Source organism: Microtus oregoni, unplaced genomic scaffold, assembly GCF_018167655.1.
Source record: "Microtus oregoni isolate MIOR12 unplaced genomic scaffold, Mior012 000030F_ref0000283, whole genome shotgun sequence".
NCBI classification, from domain to species: domain Eukaryota; kingdom Metazoa; phylum Chordata; class Mammalia; order Rodentia; family Cricetidae; genus Microtus; species Microtus oregoni.
The window spans coordinates 10,618,455-10,637,343 of NW_024543089.1; the positions used below are offsets into that span (position 1 = coordinate 10,618,455).

General features: G+C 33.8%; 1 protein-coding gene across 1 annotated transcript in view; it reads left to right on the forward strand.

Annotated features, from left to right (window-relative positions):
• Nucleotides 1–414: 414 nt before the first annotated feature.
• Tmprss15 (transmembrane serine protease 15) overlaps nt 415–18,889 on the forward strand; it is a 103,830-nt gene continuing 85,355 nt past the window's right edge. The window contains exons 1-5 of the mRNA XM_041678537.1: nt 415–559; nt 3,345–3,475; nt 3,734–3,801; nt 12,348–12,499; nt 16,099–16,143. Coding sequence (XP_041534471.1) covers nt 415–559; nt 3,345–3,475; nt 3,734–3,801; nt 12,348–12,499; nt 16,099–16,143 — 541 coding nt within the window. The remainder of the gene's footprint in view (nt 560–3,344; nt 3,476–3,733; nt 3,802–12,347; nt 12,500–16,098; nt 16,144–18,889) is intronic.

The window sequence follows — 18,889 nt, forward strand, 5'->3', positions numbered from 1 at the left end:
TGCATTTCCCTAATGACCAATTTGTTTATCGTTTTCATGTTTTTAATAGTTCTCAATGAGATTAAGGGTCAATTTTTTGTTTATGGTATGCATTTCATTGCTCTTACTCTGACAAATGGCCTGTTCATATGATTACAATTTACAGCTCTAGGCATCTGTACTCACTGTATCTTCTTAAATATTAACTGCTTTAAAGATACTGAATGTATAGAGACATACCATTTCCAGACAGGCACACACAGCAAATTCACACTGAAGGCTCTCAATGTTAGCTTGAATGGTTGGTGACTTTAACATCCTTAGAAACTTGAGAGACTTTACTCTACAGTTAGTATTAAGGTATCAGTTTTGCTGATGTTGAAGACTATTGCCTCTCATAGTTCCTAACTTATCCATCCTTCAAAAAAAAAAAAAATGAAGTCAGACAGAAAGGTGGCCGCAAGACGTCATTCTCTCAACTCTTTTGAGGCAATGCTCTCAGTTCTCTTCATTATTCTTATAGTCCTCTGTGCTGGGTTAATTGCAGTGTCCTGGCTGGCAATCAAGGAATCAGAAACAGGTAAGTCATGCATTTAAAAAAGAAACATGTTCTAAGTCAACTGTTGCTCTAATTTATTCATTACTTTGACCATACCACAAGATTTTTTTTTTGTTTCATTTAAGTGGTTTTGGACATTTTTCTTTACAGGATATAAAGAAAATCAGTTGGTATGTCATTTCCTATAACCTCAGATTCAAATTTGGGAATAAAATGTTTTACTTTTTTTGCAAAATAATGTTCAGTTTCTTTTTTATTTTAGAATATAATATAGTAGTTTTGCATATTAAAATGTCACAAACTATACTAGCTTATATACATGAAGAGTAAATGAGCACTATTATCCATTTGTATTAAATTACATTTTAATCTATTTTTCATCTAAAATGTTGCTAATAAGTTTGAGTGAACAAATTAAACATAAATAAATATAGACCTATAAAAATTTAATTCTACTTGAGAAGAAAAAAGAAAGAAATTAAGCATTATTGTGTAGAACTATGCTAATGTGAGCCAAAACTTTCAAAGACATTCAAATATATCTTTGGCATCATTGGTATTCACTTCTCACCACACAGTTTATGGTGAATCCGGAACAAAGAACTTGAGAACTAGCTTGCTTAAATTAGCAACATTTGGAACATAGGAGACATCAGATCCCAAACTGAACTCCGATTCTAAGAGTTTACTCCTAATTACCACCTACTCACTTATAAGATAAATAAATAAATCAAAATCATCACAATAGCCTGGATAGTAAAGATATTTGATACTATTTAATTTGTGTTTTAAAATAATGAATTGTATGTGGACAAATTAATTTTAAAGAGTCATAAACATGAGAATTTTCTTGTGAATCGTCTTAGTTTTAGCAAGTATTTTTGGATAAGCTATTTCCCCTGACAGAACAATGTTTAAATTTGAACATAATAAAAAGTTTTTGTAGTGTTGTAGAAATAATTTTAATATAATCACTGATAATTTAAATATAACCATCTAGAAGGAAAGTTCCTTTAGGCTAAAAAATATTTGTGTTTAGAATGAACAATACACAAGTTTCACTTAGTTTAAAAAAAAAGTGGATGTTTTAGGATTATTTATATACTTCAAGTAACTTTAAAAAACATAATAATTTTGCAGTTCATAAAGGATATGTCATTTATCCTTTCTATAATAGGAACATTATATTTGTAAATGTTGATGCAATGTAATAAAGAGTAACTCAAAATAAATAGAAATTTGAATTTAACTAATAATAAAACATCAGAAGAAATCAAATATATTATAGTTATGTAATTTCTATATTTATGAAAATATTGTAAAGTTTTAACACTTTTAATTGAAATAGATTTATATCACATTCACCCTCTACTTCCTCCCTCACGTTTACCCCAGATGACCTCCTTTGAAATATCTCTAGTCCCAACTCTCAAGTTAATGGCCTCTTTCCTTGACTATTATTATGTACACATATATGTGTGTATAGGTACAATTTTAAAATGCTGCAAAAATTATATAGAACGCTTATATAACTTTCATCAAACTTGTTGTTTTCTGTACATGCATATAAATTCTCTACTACAAAATTCACATTGCTACAATAATTTTAACTGAATTATATTCTTTATTAAGATGGCTGGTTTCTCCATAAACTTTCTAATGTCTAGAATGCAGTTCAGTTCCATCCATACACAGACATGCTAATAAAGGTCTCTGAGTCTCCTCCAACCAGACATCTCTTAACTCTTTCGCCATTTTCTGTATTTAAGTGGGAAGTTTTAAATGTAATTTAATTTGTTCGCAAAATAGGAATTACACAAATGACAGTAAGTACATAATTTTTTAGGTGAAATGTTAAGTTTTGCACTTAAGATATTTGCTTTAATATTTTTCTGGACAGGAAAATGATGTGTTTAAGAGAGTTTTGGAGTTATAGTTAGTCACACGTATATTTAAATTTCACTTCCTTTATTGTTCATCTTTACTCCATTAGGAAATTATGTCTTTCTAAGCCTCCATTTCCCTGTTGTAGAAAAGTAAAAATAACTTCTTATATCACACCGTTGTGAGAATTATTTAATGTTATTATTGTACTGACTAATGATTTTATCATTCATCTATCAAAGAAAATATTCAGATAGAAAGACTGTTTAATTTGTTCATCTTATCTTACATTATTTCCTCACTGAGACTGCATTTTCTACATTATTCTCAATAACTTCTCCAATGAAGATAGGTCCTGTCTAATGCCAAAAGTCACACATGCCAAATTTATAATTACTAGGATGTAAGAAGTGGCTTCAAAGCCATGTTTCAAAGTCACACATGGACAGAAATCTTCACAGAAATTCACATGCAGCAAGCCAGCAGTGTACTGGAGGCTTGGGCTCCAAGAAACATCTAACAGCAGCTACACAACTTTTAATGGTCCGTTTCTCACTATGCTTCCTGATTCACTTCCCATAATTGGTAAAGTACGATTATGCCCTGTGACTTCCAACAGGAATCTCAATTTGAAAAGAAAATGAAAAAAAAAATGTATGACTTGACTTCAAAGAAAGGGAGAATGAACAATAGGAGAGAAAATAAGCGTATATTTTTAGTCTTTTAAAACAACCAGATACGTAAAAATTAAAAAGGAGAGGCAGTAGCTGGTTTTGAAAAAGGACCATAAAGAAAAAACAAGAATTAAATAATTACAGGGAAAGTATATTAAATAAATGTTGTTGCCTTTATGTCATAAACCAGGATGTAATATTTTCTTCTATTCATAACCAGGAGCTTTATTTCTTATTAATTCATCTAGATGCAGCCCTTGGAAAAAGTCATGAAGTCAGAGGGACATTTAAAATAACATCTGGAGTGACATATAATCCTAATTTACAAGACAGACTCTCAGCGGATTTCAAAGTTCTTGCTTTTGACCTTCAGCAAATGGTAGGGGACTGTCTCTCCACAGCTGGTTTAAAATCTCATAATCAATTTTATTAACTTCTTTTCAAATGATACATAGTGCATGTTTTTTTACTCAGAAAATATCAGTAAATGCATTCCACCTTCAGGATTCATAACTGTATGAAACACCCCCACCATGAATAAGACTTGCTCAGTTCTAAACAAATGGATTACCTGTATTCTGTATAAAAAGTTGATAAAAAATAAATTATCAATTTAATACATTTCTCATATTTTCAGATAGATCAGATCTTTGAATCAAGTAATCTGAAGAATGAATATAAGAAATCGAGCATTTTCCAATTTGAGTGAGTATACTAGAAACCATTCTGCTGATAGAACATTGATCCCAGCCAACACTCTTCATTTTCTCTCTCTCTTTGTATTTATTATTTTGGTTTTTCCAGACAGGGTTTCTCTGTATAACAGATCTTGCTTCCCTGGAACTGGATTTGTAGACCAGGCTGGTCTCAAATTCACAGAGAGCCACCTGCCTCTGCCTTCTGAGTACTAAGATTAAAGGCATGTGCCATCACCCAGCCAACACTCTTCTCAAATGTGTTGTGCCATTATGTGTAGGAAAGAATAAATATTTTCAACATTTTGTGAGGATTGGAAATGTTTTATAGTAAAAATTTTCATTTTTAGTAAGAGATAATAGTAATATTTGATAATTGATATATTAACGTGTTTCTCTTACGAGGGTAAAATTGTACAGATATGTGTAGGATTAAAATTGAATATATGTACAAAGAGATATAGAGCATAATTTGTTAAGAACATGTAAAAGAAACTTCTTAATTATAATTAAAATAATATGTCACCTAGCTTGTTCATATTATAAATTACAAAAGAGAGAAGATATGTTAACATTTTTATCTAGAGAAAAAAAAATGTGATTGTAGCATCCTCTACTCCCTTCTGACCTCTGTGGGCACATGTGCACATGAACACACACACACACACAAAGTGGTAGGCACACGCACAAAATATTCATAATTACAGTGATACCTCAGTCTAAAGTATGTATTCATGAATGGGTATGTTAAGCTACACTATATATGTAAATATAGCATTTCCTATAAAAACATTTAATATGGGATTTAACCTCTTAAAAACTAATCTTTCTTCAAATAGTTTTTCATGTGTCTCTGTTGAATCATTGTCTATAAAGAAAAGTCCATGACTCCCTGACCTGTTGTCCTGCTTACGTCACCATGAATCTAATAATTTATAAACTGGGATGACGAAGGGGACTTTGAAACAGAGATACTCATAAACAGTGTAATCAGAAAAGAAGATTGTTCTGCTAATGAGAATCTGTAAAATTTACAGGAAAAGGTAAAGGAGTGATCTACTCAAAAACCAGAAAATTCAAATACAAATACAGTTGATTGAGCCATACATTTTGTATATAGAATAGAAAAAAAAAGACTTTTAATTTTCTAAAATGAGAGGGAAATAAAGTGAAACCACTTGCGTGAAAAAATAGGTATCAAAAGGTCACTTTTGTTGTCTATAGATAATTTTTTGTGTAAAACACTATTAAAGACAGAGAAGAAAGATAAGCACTGTAAACCATAAGGCATGCAATTATAAACTATAATATCAGTTTTTGGTATATTTTTTCTAGTGGTTTCATTCTCCTCTGAATGTCTCACTTAATTCATTTCCAAAGTTGACATTTTTTTGGAAAATTTTATCCTTTATTTTCCTTTGCTTTGTTTTGCCTCCTCTTCTTTCTTCTTCAAAAAGTAATCAGTCTATATGAAAACTTACAACAGAATCTGTACTAGGAGTTCCTCATTCTTAAGCCAGAGAAGTAAACACTGAGGAAAATATAAAACCTGTAGTAGAAACACTACAAAAGCACCTTATTTTGCTCTGTATTTTGTCTTTAATCTTATCTGTATAAATAATTCCTTAAATGAAGTTCTCTGAAACCAATAGCAGCGGTTAGAGTAAGCATGAAGACAGGTAATAAATCAGATTATTAACTAAATGAACCCAGTCTGAGGCTGATGTTTGGGGGTCAATCCAGAAGCCTAGGAGGAGTGTTCCAACATCATATTTCATATCAAATCTGATGCAAATGTAATTTCTTTTTTACAAACCCTATATTTCTTTGCTAATAAAAGCTACAGAAAGTTAGACATGCAATAAGAGTTCTACCATAACTGTATTGTGAACATGATGTAAAGGCATATAGACATATTAAAGTTGTGGGCAAGTGTGTGGGGATGTCAGTGCCATAGATGGAGACTTAAGTGTCTTCTGTTTTAATGCAATCACCATCATTCTTTTCTTGTTCTTTTATTTCCTTCTCAAAATGACACATCACTGTCATGTTTCTTTCCACTGAATAATTTATAATTATGTCTTTAATCTGATGTGAATCTTGACTGTCTGTTATCACTGGAAAACAGTGTTGCTCTTATCTTTCCCAAATGATCTTCAGCTTAGTCCGTGATATCTCAACTATTCTGTGAAGCAAATTTATGCTTTGAAAGAGATGGTGACCTCTCTGCTGTTGCATAGCGTCTTAGCTGGGGTCATCCTTGAAGATTCCTAGGGTTTTCCCTAGTGCTATGTTTCTCAACAGCCCTTTAATGGCTCCATCAATCGAGATATCTCTTTCCTTTCTCTCTCTCAGTTTTTTCCCATTCTTGATCATTCCCTCTTGTTTTCCTCCCACCCTCTTTCCCCTCTTCCCCTCCCCTGCTACTTTCCCTTCTTCCCCTCCATAATTTTCTCACGAGGTCTCTCGTGGTGCTACACAGATTATTAGAAATGGGTTAAGCAAGTTATGAGAGTTAGCCAAGAAGAGGCTAGATATAATGGGCCAAGCAGTGTTTAAAAGAATACAGTTTCCGTGTAATTATTTTGGGTAAAGCTAGCCAGTGGCTGGGAGCCAAAGCGGCCTGCAGCTCCATCTACAAGGTCTTGTCTGCTTCCCCTTCCCAGGGGGATTTATGTATGTCTCTCTTAGGGTTTCTTGTTAGCTAGCTTCTCTTGAATTGTGGACTAAAGACTGGTTGTCCTTTGCTTTATGTCTAATATCCACTTATGATACAAACAATGTTAGTATATCTGGGTCTGAGTTACCTCACTCAGGATGGTTTTTACTAGTTCCGTCCATTTGCATTCAAATTTCAAGACATCTTTGTTTTTTTTACTACTAAGTAGTACTCCATTGTGTAATTGTACTATATTTACATGTTTCAAGAAAGTGAAACTGTTGTTAACAAGATATATCAACATCAAGAAATGTCTATTGTTATTAAGTTACAATCCATAGTAAATTATTCATATATACTGCATAATGGTCCAAGGAAATATAAAAGAGTTAAGATAAGTTAAGATAACTTCACCTAGCTTTGGATTGGCTGCTTTCTCTGAGTTATGTTCAGAACGTCAGAAAGAAGTTTATTCAATTTCTACAAATTGAAATTATTTGTGCTACTTAAAATTGATTTTCTCAAAGACTGGGAATCTATGTTTAAGGTTTCTATGCACATAATAAAACCTTTTATTAAGGAATTATTGTTAGCACCATGTCCGGTTTTTGTTTGTTTGTTTGTTTGTTTTCCAATTTCAGCTACTAGAAAGAAGCTTTGTTCCCCTCAGCCCAATGCAGGTTTTATACGTTCTCATCTACTGTTGTGTCTGTAGTAGGACACCTTAGAGACTGAGTTTAGCTGCCTACTCATACCTTGGGTCTTCAGCTCCTGATGACTCTTTAACATTGCCACTCGAAATTCAGGTGTGTTCCTATATACTGTCTCAGGCACTCATTTGAATTTCATAAGTCCTTCCTACTTTGTTTTAGCATCTGTGCTGACCTAGCACATTATGCATACACCCCCACAACCATCTTTCCTTCTTCTGTGTAGTTTTCTTCAAATGGACTGCCATTTTTATCTCCTTAGTGTCCTTCCTTTCTATCTTAGTGACTGCTAAGCACCAATCCATGTCACATGTCCACTGATGCTTAACCGACACTCTTTTCATAGTGAGCACTCTTCTCCCCAGCTCATTCAGAACTTTGTGTATCAAACAAAACATCACCCCAAGATGTGATGGAATTGCTGGCTTATCTCCTTATTAGACAGTAGGGTCTGACTACAGAGGTCAGTAGAAGACCTTGGTTCTCCTGGAAGTGATGTATTATTTTGAACAATCATATGACTGCTCAAAACCTAATCTTGGTCCTTTGCAAGCGTAAAAGTACTCTTAACCGCAGACCACTTATTCCAGCCCAGAATCCTCTGTTTTTGAGACTAAAGGTCAAAAAATTATGTCTGAAAAAAATGGCCTTAGGTCAAATAAAATTAATGGGAAGAAGGCAGGTCAAAATCTTGCCACTTTTTTTGAATTGGTAATCTGAAAAGAGGGGGATATGGGATGGGGAAAGAGAACATGGAGACATTCTCAGCCATTTAATTTTATCTCATGTGTGTGTGTGCATGCGCGTGAGTATGTGTGTTGATGCATAATATTTCATTTGAACACAGAGTTCACCCACTCACCTAAACTAGCTAGCCAGCCTGCTATCAGCGTTTCCCACCTCTTCCTCTTTAGAGTTGGTATTAAACTTATGAGGTAAATGCCATCTTAGCATTTATATGGGTGTTGGAGATTGAAATTCCAGTCCTCAAGCTTGAATGCCATCCTGTCAGTCTCAGATTATCTTAAATAATCATGAATGAATATCTATACTCATAGGAAAAAGGACAAGCTCATCATTAGACGTAAGCATCTCAATTTTTATTTGAAATATAAAAACAATATTAATATAACCAAGGAACAGAAATTACTACTTTCTCTTCTACATAACAGTATCCATTATATAAATATATGGTTAACAATATTTTTAAAGTATTACAATTACAGTGACCTCACATGGCAAGTGTGTCATCAACACACGTCACTAAGAATACCAAACTTAGTCATTCATCTATTTTATCTTATTTTACAAATATTTCACGTGTTTTTGCCACTTTCTGAAATAGTAGTGTTGCATGTGTGTGTGTGTGTGTGTGTGTGTGTGTAAAACAAATCTGAAGAGAAAAAGTTTTTTTTTTTCTCTTTTGGGGACACTGAAAAATGTTTTGATTCACAGAGCATTAGCAGTTGACTCTTTTAATAATGAGCTTTTTGCCCTCTATGGCCATGTGCACTTTAAGTTTGTCCTTTGCACACAGATGAGTCACCAAGTTTTCACAGGAAAGAGCTGTGTTTATTCAGCAAACCTAAAGGTTATCAGTATCATTAAGGAAAATATGAGATAAGAACCATTTTGATCTATTACATCCAATTCCTCTGCACAATGATAGAATATATCTAGCTTTAAAATTACATGAAGAGAGAGAGGGAGAGACAAAAAGAGAAGGGCCATGTAATTCCTCTACTAAGAGCAGTTTCTTTGAAATGATAATGGCCACTATTTTTCCTTATAGGGATGATTTTCTCATTTATCTTAATAAATAAATTAAACCTAAAAGCTTGCATACAAATCATTGATAAACTACCAAAAATAAGATTCTGCCTGCTTATGAGATGAAACATATATATTTATCATTTTTTTAAATTTCTACTTTATATCTATCTTATCTCAACATTTATACTGAACACAAAAATAAATTGTAAAGGATACAATTGAATGTGTATCTACAATATAGAAATTTTATCCTCACAGATATAAATTATTGAGTACAATATATAATTCAAAACTAAAAATACACATCTTTCATACAAATATGTTTTTGCTTGAGGGTGAATTATTCCAGTTAGTTATAACGTGGTAAAGGAAAATTTCAGAACTGCATTTCTGCCCAAAATACCTTGTGTCTTCTACTGCTTGATTCAAGGTACACAAAATCAAGGGTTCTGAATAATTAAATGTGTAGAAATATATAGAGCAGATGCGGATTTCATTTCCATATAAATCATCTTTTTTGCAACACAAGAGAAAATAAAACCACAGAACTGATGAGAATAGATAAAAGATTCTGAGCTCTTGTGCTTTATTTTAAACCATATTTAATCCTATCAGCCCTAGGTCCATACTCAGTCAATCGTGTTTGGCAAAGGAGATAGATTCTGAAAATATAAAGAAAATGGGGAAGGATAAAAGAAAGGATGAGGAAAGGGAAATTGTGGTGGAGGGAGAGGAAATGGAAACTGTACATATTGAAAGCATGTAGGAACAAAACAACTTTCTTTCTTTTGATTGACAAAAACTTCCAAGTATCTAGGTTAGCTATTTTCCCCTCTGTGCGTATGTGTAATTCTGGTGTCTATTAGTGCTTAAGAATAGTTCACTAAAGTGTTAAAAATACAGAGGTAGGAATTTTATACAAGTCCTTCTAAGAAAGAGAGACATGGGTATCACATCTGTTATGTATATGTGTGTGCGTGTGTGTGTGAGTGTGTGTGTGTATGGCATAGAACAATGCATAAAGTTAACATTCTTGCTCTAGGTGTCAATGTTTGTATAACTATAGAAAAAACTGTGGTCAGTTGAAAGTATTAGGGAAACCTAGTTCAATCATCCTTTTCACTAAGAATGGATGAAACCTGAAAGTTGTATGCCAGTTAATCTGTTTTTAACTTTCATTAACAAAGGATATAATTACTCAAACTTTTAAAAGGTGGAGGTATTTTTGCTGTTATTTTGTTTTGTTTTGTTTTTCTGACATCTCACGGTCTTGGTTTCTGTGTAGGTCAGTTCAGTGGTCTATTGACAATAACATAAGAGATTCAGTGTTTAAATTCTCCATTATGATACATGTGACTTTCAATTGTGGTTACCCTAATGATCCCCAGATGGCCCTGAAATGGTCCTCAAATTCTGGCTTTTATAAGGAGGAGCAAAATTAGTCTAATAAATAAAGCAGTATTTCTCTGTACTTTTATGTTCAAAATAAGAGTCTAATTGTCTTTTGCCAGTATTCTCACATTCCATTGATAAGGGCCCAGTTGAAAGAAATGGATAAACACAAATGGAGAACATTCACTCTTGCTTGGGACCAGAATTTAGTTCCTAGCACCCACACCAAGTGACTCACAACCCCCTGGGGATCCAACTTCCTTTTCTGGCCTCCAGGTGCATCTGTGCTCATGTACACACAGCACAACACTCCTGCCACGAATACACATACACATCAATAAAAAATAAAATATTAAATATATATTTTAAAAAGTCGGGGTCAGCTGGTGTTGAAAATATAACACGTGTTGAAGATCAGATTGTAAAAAGTGTCTGTGAATAACTGAATCCTTACTAAAGACAGGAAGTTTTTTACATATGTACATTCAGGAACTCTGAATGCTTATCAAGGTGCGGTCCCACTAATAAGATTTGGTTACTGTGATTTAAGAAAATAATTGGATTGTCAATCTTGCTCACATTTACAGATAATTAACTTAATAGAAGTGAAGTGTGGAATAATTATAACAAATTATCTTGGTCATTTAAATAATGAAAACCCACCAGCATGGAAAAGAATGATTCCTCCTGAGCTATGAACCCGCAAACTAACACATGTATTAAGAAAAGACATCAAGTCCTGTGAGATGATAAACTACTGTGGTCTACCGGGGAATTTCTGGTCTTGGTATATAATGATGAAATAAAAAAAAATATCTTTTACTCTTGGTTCCAGCAGGACAGGTAGATAATAACATCAGAGCTAACAAAGGCCTTCTTTGGAGATGCCCATTAACTGGAGATACCAAGGTTGCATTACTATGCCTTTGTGTTAGCATCAGCATCTAAGGTCTTTGAGTTAATATCAGCATCACCAAGGCCTTTGTTTTAGCATCAACATCACTAACCATGTCAGGGCTGGCTCTTTCTGGTTTGTCTTAAGAAGTCAACTTCAACCTGAGAATTGTCAGGGCAAAATGGAGATCAGAGCTTGGGTTTTCCCTCCAGTGTGGTTGTAAGCTTAAGAGGAAACATGAGGTTAAGGGAAAGCTAGGAAAGAAAACAAACCCCATTCTCTCAAGTGTCTCTATTGTTTCCAGATGCATTCCTTTTTAATCTTTTCTCACAATGTAAAAAAAAAATGCCATTTAAAATGCAAAATACAGAGAGGAAGTTAAAATAAAGGGAAAGAATATTAACCAAGGCCACAAGGTTAAATTCTTCTGTTGTAACAGATTCTGTGGGCAAGAAATTTCTTAAAAGAATAAATATCCCAAGTGTCTAGTAATTCAGGTATGTTTCCTTTCTTTCTATGTACCAAAATCAAGACATACTTTAAGAATTTAGGTTACGCAAAAGAAAAAGGAAAACTAAAATACAAATGTTTACTGAGCCTCAGAATCAGGCAATCTTAAATTTGTACAGTTTATTTGAAACAAGCATGAAATTACATCAGACTTCTCTTGACCTAAGAATCCCCCAGACACATTGCAGACTCACACACTTCATTCCTTCAAACAATAAAGTGACAGAACTCTGTGTGACACAGTTTAATTTGACACAAGAGACTAAGGAAGAGCCCTGTGGTCCTGTGTGCCACACTGAGCACTGGCTCCAATATTGGTCTGACTTTAGCACTTCTGTTCTTGGAAAAATACTGAAAGTTTTAGTTACTCTTTCCTTCCTTTGTAAACTAAAGATAATACTTTACAATATCTATTATATGAGTTTTTATTTCTTTATTTTAGAAAAGAAATCTTTACAAGGTATTGCAGAGCAAGGCGCACAATGTTTACACTGTTGTAATGAGGACTAGGACAGGATGACTAACTAGCAAATTTCATAGACATTTTGCCTGAACTGAGACAAATCACTTGAAGATACCTGACTTTTTATTCTTCTGTCATTTTTTTTTCTTTGCAGAAATGGCAGCGTTATAGTCCTTTTTGACCTTTTTTTTGCTCAGTGGGTATCAGATGAAAATGTAAAAGAAGAACTGATTCAAGGCATTGAAGCAAATACATCCAGCCAACTGGTCACTTTCCGTATTGATTTGAACAGCATTGATATCACAGGTATCTGTGAACATTATTTGATTTCTTTGAATCATTAAGCTATGAAATTAAGATTCTAGCAATATAGGAAAGAGGCTTGAGAATCATCCTTGGCTTTAGGAGCATGTCGCATCGACTGAGGTAACACATTTACATGAGAAAAGTGAAATATTTGAAGGGAAGTATCAGTGAGAGGAGTTTGAAAACTATCGAATATAAAAAAGATTCTGAAAATGTCAGTGGGCATAGATGTTTGTGAGTCTTGTCACATTCTATCTATTGGTCAAGTGTATTCTGACTTTTCTGGAGTCATTCATTAGAAAGTCAAATTAGAGAATTTGTGATTGAGTTTCAGACCTTATAAGATTACAGTCAAGTGGCAAGGACAAATGTCTAATTAGAAATGGAAAAGAAGACAAAAGATGGATTAATACATTTAATCCAATCTAATTTCCTATTGAAAAAGTTAACTTTTTTTCTTAAAGTGATGAAACCTTTTTTTATCCTAAGAATACACAAAAGAAGAAGACCACGGGGGTCAAAGCTAACATTAGAGACCAGGGAGATGGCTCAGTAGGTAGCAGTGCAAGTCTGACAACCCGAGTTAAATCCCCTGAACCTAAATTGAGAGACAGGACTCCACAACTTGTCTTCTAACTTCCTCAAGCATCCCCTGCTCAGACATCATGTCCACAAATATACACGCACACACCATCACACAAAATGATCAGTTAATTTTAGAGTAATATCCAAACAATATGTCTACCGGATCTTCAGGCTCAGATATGATGTTTTCTGTTTAAAGGTTCCTATCGAAGAAATAGTCTCCCATTCAGACAAAGTTTTAGAGGTAGTTGGATCAGGAAAATGCTAAATTAACCAGGGAATTAGTTCATTAATAAGATCCTTGTTGAGTGAGCTATTAGGAGGTAGGGCATCTTTGGAGAAAGCGGGTCATTTTATGTGGTTTTGTAGGATATACATATATGTGTATATTCATGTATGTATTTTTTTATTGATTTTAGTGAGCTATACATTTTTCTTTGCTTCCCTTCCTTTCTCTCTCCTCCACTTCAACCTCTCCTATGGTCCCCATGCTCCCAATTTACTCAGGAGATCTTGTCTTTTTCTACTTTGCATGTAGATTAGATGTGTGTATGTCTCTCTGAGGATCCTCATTGTTGTCTAGGTTCTCTGGGATTGTGACGTGTAGGCTGGTTTTCTTTGCTTTATGCCTAAAAGCCACTTATTAGTCTGTACATATGATATTTGCCTTTCTCGTTCTGGGCATTTTTAAATTAACAGTTATCAGTTGACAGTTTAATATATCTGAGTAGCGAAATTATCTCAGCTGAAGAATTGCCTCAGTTTATCAGCCTGTGGTTATATATGCTGTACACTTTCTTGCTAATTAACATAGGAGAGATCATCCTGAGGTGGCTGATGCCAACCCTGGGGAGATGAGCCAGGACAGTATAAGTAATGTCCCTGACCAAATTATGAAAGGGAGTAAGGACACAAACTTTCCTCTGCTTCCGTTCCTGCCACAGTTCTTGCCCTGATTTTCCTAGATGATTACTAGGAACTCAAAGGTTTGATAAACACTTTCTTGTCCAAGTTGCTTTGGTCAGGAAAAGAAACTAGAGCAGCTAATAAGATTAATCTCTTTATTAGGAATTTTGTCAAGTTGTCTTCAAATGCTGTTTCTGTGTTCCACGGTACAATGTAGGATACTACTCTGTTTATGGAGAACTATCACTTTAATACTAGTATTATAATCTACTTTACAAAATATATTCTTGCTTTTTCACTTCCTACCCCATCCGTTAGCATTTATTTGTTTAAAACTGCTATATGTTAAATCATTTTCCTCCATTGTGATGGCAAGACATTAATTACTAACCCAGAAACAATAGAGCTAGTCATCATGGGCTGAAACCTCTGAAGCCATGAGACTAAATAACCTTTCCTTCCATAGGTTATCTTATCATATCAACAATTAAAATTAATGCATATACTAAGGTTATTCTATTTTTTTATAGTTCCCGTTCATTCTTTTTAGTTCAAAGAGTTATTTGAAGTAGTTTAGTTTAGTTATAGACAATAGTAATTTTTCTACTTTTCTATTTTTACAATGCCTTATCTCTCAATACTGAAGCTAACAGTATTTCAGAATTCCTATTTTTGTAATGTAAGGGCACTCATAGGTAAGATAACATCAAGAGTTAAGTATGCACTCCAAAAGAGATGGAGACAAACTGAGTGACCACCATCAGTTTTCACACGCTGGAAAATCATTTAATACAGAATTCTTTTTCCATATGCAGAAGGGTATGACTCATACTATGTAAATATGTAATAACAAATATGTAATAGTAGATTTGAACCTTGGACACATTTGGGATAGTATAATTTTCTTGACAGAGTTGGTTCAGGAAGCACGATTTCCATCACTCCCCTACTTAATCCTTGTTTATGTTTTGTTTTGCTTTGCTTTGTTTTGCCAAGGAGTTAATTCAATTTTTCTGTGTCCCAGCTAAAGCTGTGCTTCATGAAATGCAGTCTATGGAACACACACACTGTAGTTTGGATTCTTATTAAGTTAATCTGAAGATTACCATAAACCATCAGTAACTACACCAGATACATTACCCATTGAACCATTTTGTAATCAATTCTAACAAAACTTTTTTTTGTGCATAAATTTCACCACTCACATTTTACAGGTAAAAGACAAAATCCAGAGGACTTTGGTAAATTTCCTATCATATATTATTTACAACAGATGAAGGACTCTGATCCAGGCATTTTGAGAATACTGCCTTTCTTCTTAGTCATCAAACAAAAGTTTGCTCACAATAGTTATATTACTGGAAAATAATAATTGATTTTCAAATCATTTACCTAAGAAAAATTATTTTTTCTTTAATATGTGTTCATGTTGATAGTCTCCTTGATGAACAATTTGACAGATATGCTAAAATAATCTTTATTATTCCATATACTTGCATAAGATGGAAGATGAAATTTATGGTCAAAATCACATACTGTTTAGAAAAATCATATCCTCTTTAGTTTATTTCAGTCTGTCTTGCACATGCCATAAACTCTATTTATCAGTGACTTAAAAACATGCTCAAATCAAAGTTATGCTACAATTGATTTATTGAGCTGTCCTAAAACACATCTGCAAGTATAACACCAGGCTTAATTTTAGATATTTATGTTTAATATTTACATTTTGTAAATTTTCAAATATATTTTATTTTAAATTGGTTATGATAAGTCCTGGCAATGGCAAGATCGCATGGGTAATGTTATATTAGTTGACTATAAACTATTCCATTTAACTTATAGCATAAATAATTAGCTACTTTTTTTTGAATCAATACAAAACCAAGCAAACTTAGCTTAGGCAAATTATATAAACTGATCAGATAGTCACTAAAACATATCTAAAGTATAATAACCAAAGAATAAATAGTAATATCACGAGAGCAAGTAAATTGGAATTCAAAAGATTAGATACCTTTTGAAGAAATATTCAAGCTGTATTCAATGTTTTTACAATACATTTATATTATAAAACCAACTATAAAATCATCTTTACTTTCTTCTAGCATCTTTGGGTGACTTCTCCACAGCATTCCCTGTAACTACTTCAGGTAGGTGTTTTGTATTTATAGCGTGTGTGTGTGTTCATGTTTATTTATGCATCCACAGTTATGTTTGTGAACATGTAGAGACCTGAGGTTGAAGATTTCTGTCTTCCATCAGTGCTATAAATCTTATGTTTTGAGAGAAGAATATAGGACAGACAGCATGCTCATATGACAAGCAACTTGGATTCCCACAACAAGTCCTGCATTGACTTCAGGTGGGGTCAATAATTAACAGCACAGTGAAGATCACATCACAGTCAGTTCTTAATAGCATTATGTTGATCGTCATAAGTGTACACAACTATTTATCAATTAAAGGTTCTGTAAAATTTTAAATTAAGCATAAATTTATATTTCTATATCTGGACAAAATTATATATAAGAAATTAACATGTACTAATAATTTACAATAAGCTAAAATTGCCAAGGTAAAATATTGTACAAAGGAAATAAATAATGGATTGCTAATATCCACTTAAAATATGTTACTTTAATTTTACCTATTTTTGAAGATAAACTAATAGTCAGAACTTCTATGGAAACTTCAACCGAGTATTGATAGCATTATTTGTATATATATAGTTTTCACTAATATTTGTATATTACCTGATGCCTTAGCAGTTAAATAACAAACTCTAAAGAAATACTGGGCTTAACCGTTTGCAGGTGAAGCATATAATTTAACGAACATGGTTAGATATTGGGGACTAATACCTTAGTTGTCTGACTTTACTCTTGCATTCTGATTTTTATTATTATTAATTTTTATTGAAAACAAAATTTCCACCTCCTCCCAGCCTCCCATTTCCCTCCCCCTCTTCGTGCCCCTCTCCTCCTCCCCCCACTTTTCTCCTCCTCCCTCTCCAGTCCAAAGAGCAGTCAGGGTCCCGTGCCCTGTGGAAAGTCCAAGGTCCTCCCCACTCCATCCATGTCTAGGAAGGTGAACATCTAAACTGGTTAGGCTCCCACAAAGCCAGAACATGAAGTAGGATCAAAACCCAGTGCCATCGTCCTTGGCTTCTCATCAGCCCTCATTGTCCTCCATGTTCAGAGAGTCCAGTTTTATCCCTTGCTTTTTCAGTCACAGACCAGCTGGCCTTGGTGAGCTCCTAATAGATCAGCTCTACTGTCTCAGTGGGTGGGTGCACCTCTCGTGGTCCTGACTTCCTTGCTCATGTTCCTTCTCCTTCTGCTCCTCATTGGGATCTTGGGAGCTCAGTCCGGTGCTCCAGTGTGGTTCTCTGTCTCTATTTCCATCCATCGCCAGATGAAGGTTCTATGGTGATATGCAAGATATTCATCAGTATGGCTATAAGATAGGGTCATTTCAGGTTCCCTATCCTCAGCTGCCCAAGGAACTAACTGGGGATTTTTAAAACTGTCGTTATTACCACGTGCCAGGGATGTGACCCCTAGCAGTGAAGTGTTTTATCAAAAGGATACCAGTTTCATCAGATACTGAAATATTATCTTTTCACTGTATTCTCTGCATTTAACTGTTCTGTAAATGCAGTACTGTCATAGATCAGTAATAAAGTACTGCTGGATTCAGTCATTTTTTTCAGTAACAGTGTAATATAAGATGGTTCTCAGGATGTTATTTTCTTACATGTATTAATTTATTTATCCCATACATAAGGGTGTGCGTGTCATAGTGCACATGTAAGGTCCAAAGAAGAACCTGTGAGCGTCAGTGATTCAGATGTACTGACTAGACCCACCAGTGGAATAAGAGAACTGGTGGGATGTTTGAAATGAAAAATAAAGCCTGACTCATTAATTAAAGTTATTTATCACCAACAATAACAATTCTAGGGCCCACGAAAAGTTCTTAACATTGAACATAGCCACAGTTTTGTTTAGGCACAGCCACAGATCTATTGAACATATGGAAAACTGTCATTTAGCCCACATTCATTTCCACAATATGAAGTAATATTTCAAGTTCTAAAAAAACACATTTTTATACATTCAACTTCAAATAATATTAATTTACTTTGAAAAAAGTAAGTTACTCATTAAATTTCATCCATCTAAAATGAAACCGAAAGGTAGTTAAAATGTTTCAAGACATTCTCTATGAACTTAAAAATTAGCAACACGCATGTAAATTATTGTCCTTTCTTCCACTTGTCAGTGTGCAGAGTCATTACACGATTCATCTGAGTTACTGCAGTCCTCATACAGGGAAGGACAGAACCAATTAGGTCACTTCACCCAGTTCCTAACGACTTACCTGAAAATAATATTTTTATAGCAACATCTGCATATTATTATAAAAGAGAGATTTTTTCCAATACTAGGTTTCAAACATGATTTCCAATTGGTGGTGCTCATTTATATCTGGTAACTTGTGCAACAATAAAACCTTGCTTTTTGACTATTTTCTTTCATTGAATTGACTTAATTAATTCACAAGGAATTATTGTAAGATAACTAGGTAGTAAAATATCATATTCTCCTTTACATTAAGTTCATGTAGCACGAGTCCTGATTCATACCTCTCATTTATTCCTCTCATACAGCAAGACACTAGAGATTTATAGAGAGGAACGAGGCAATTAAACTTGAAAACTGCCGTTTCCAAGCAGTAATTTATTATGAATATGTCTTTCAGGGATGTTAAGTTTATTTTCATTTTTATATGCCTTGAAGATAGAGTTTGAGAAAAACCAACAAACACATGCATCATATACCTGGCATTAGTACTTTAATAAATTCTGCCAAAGAGAGTTTTTGTATGATAACA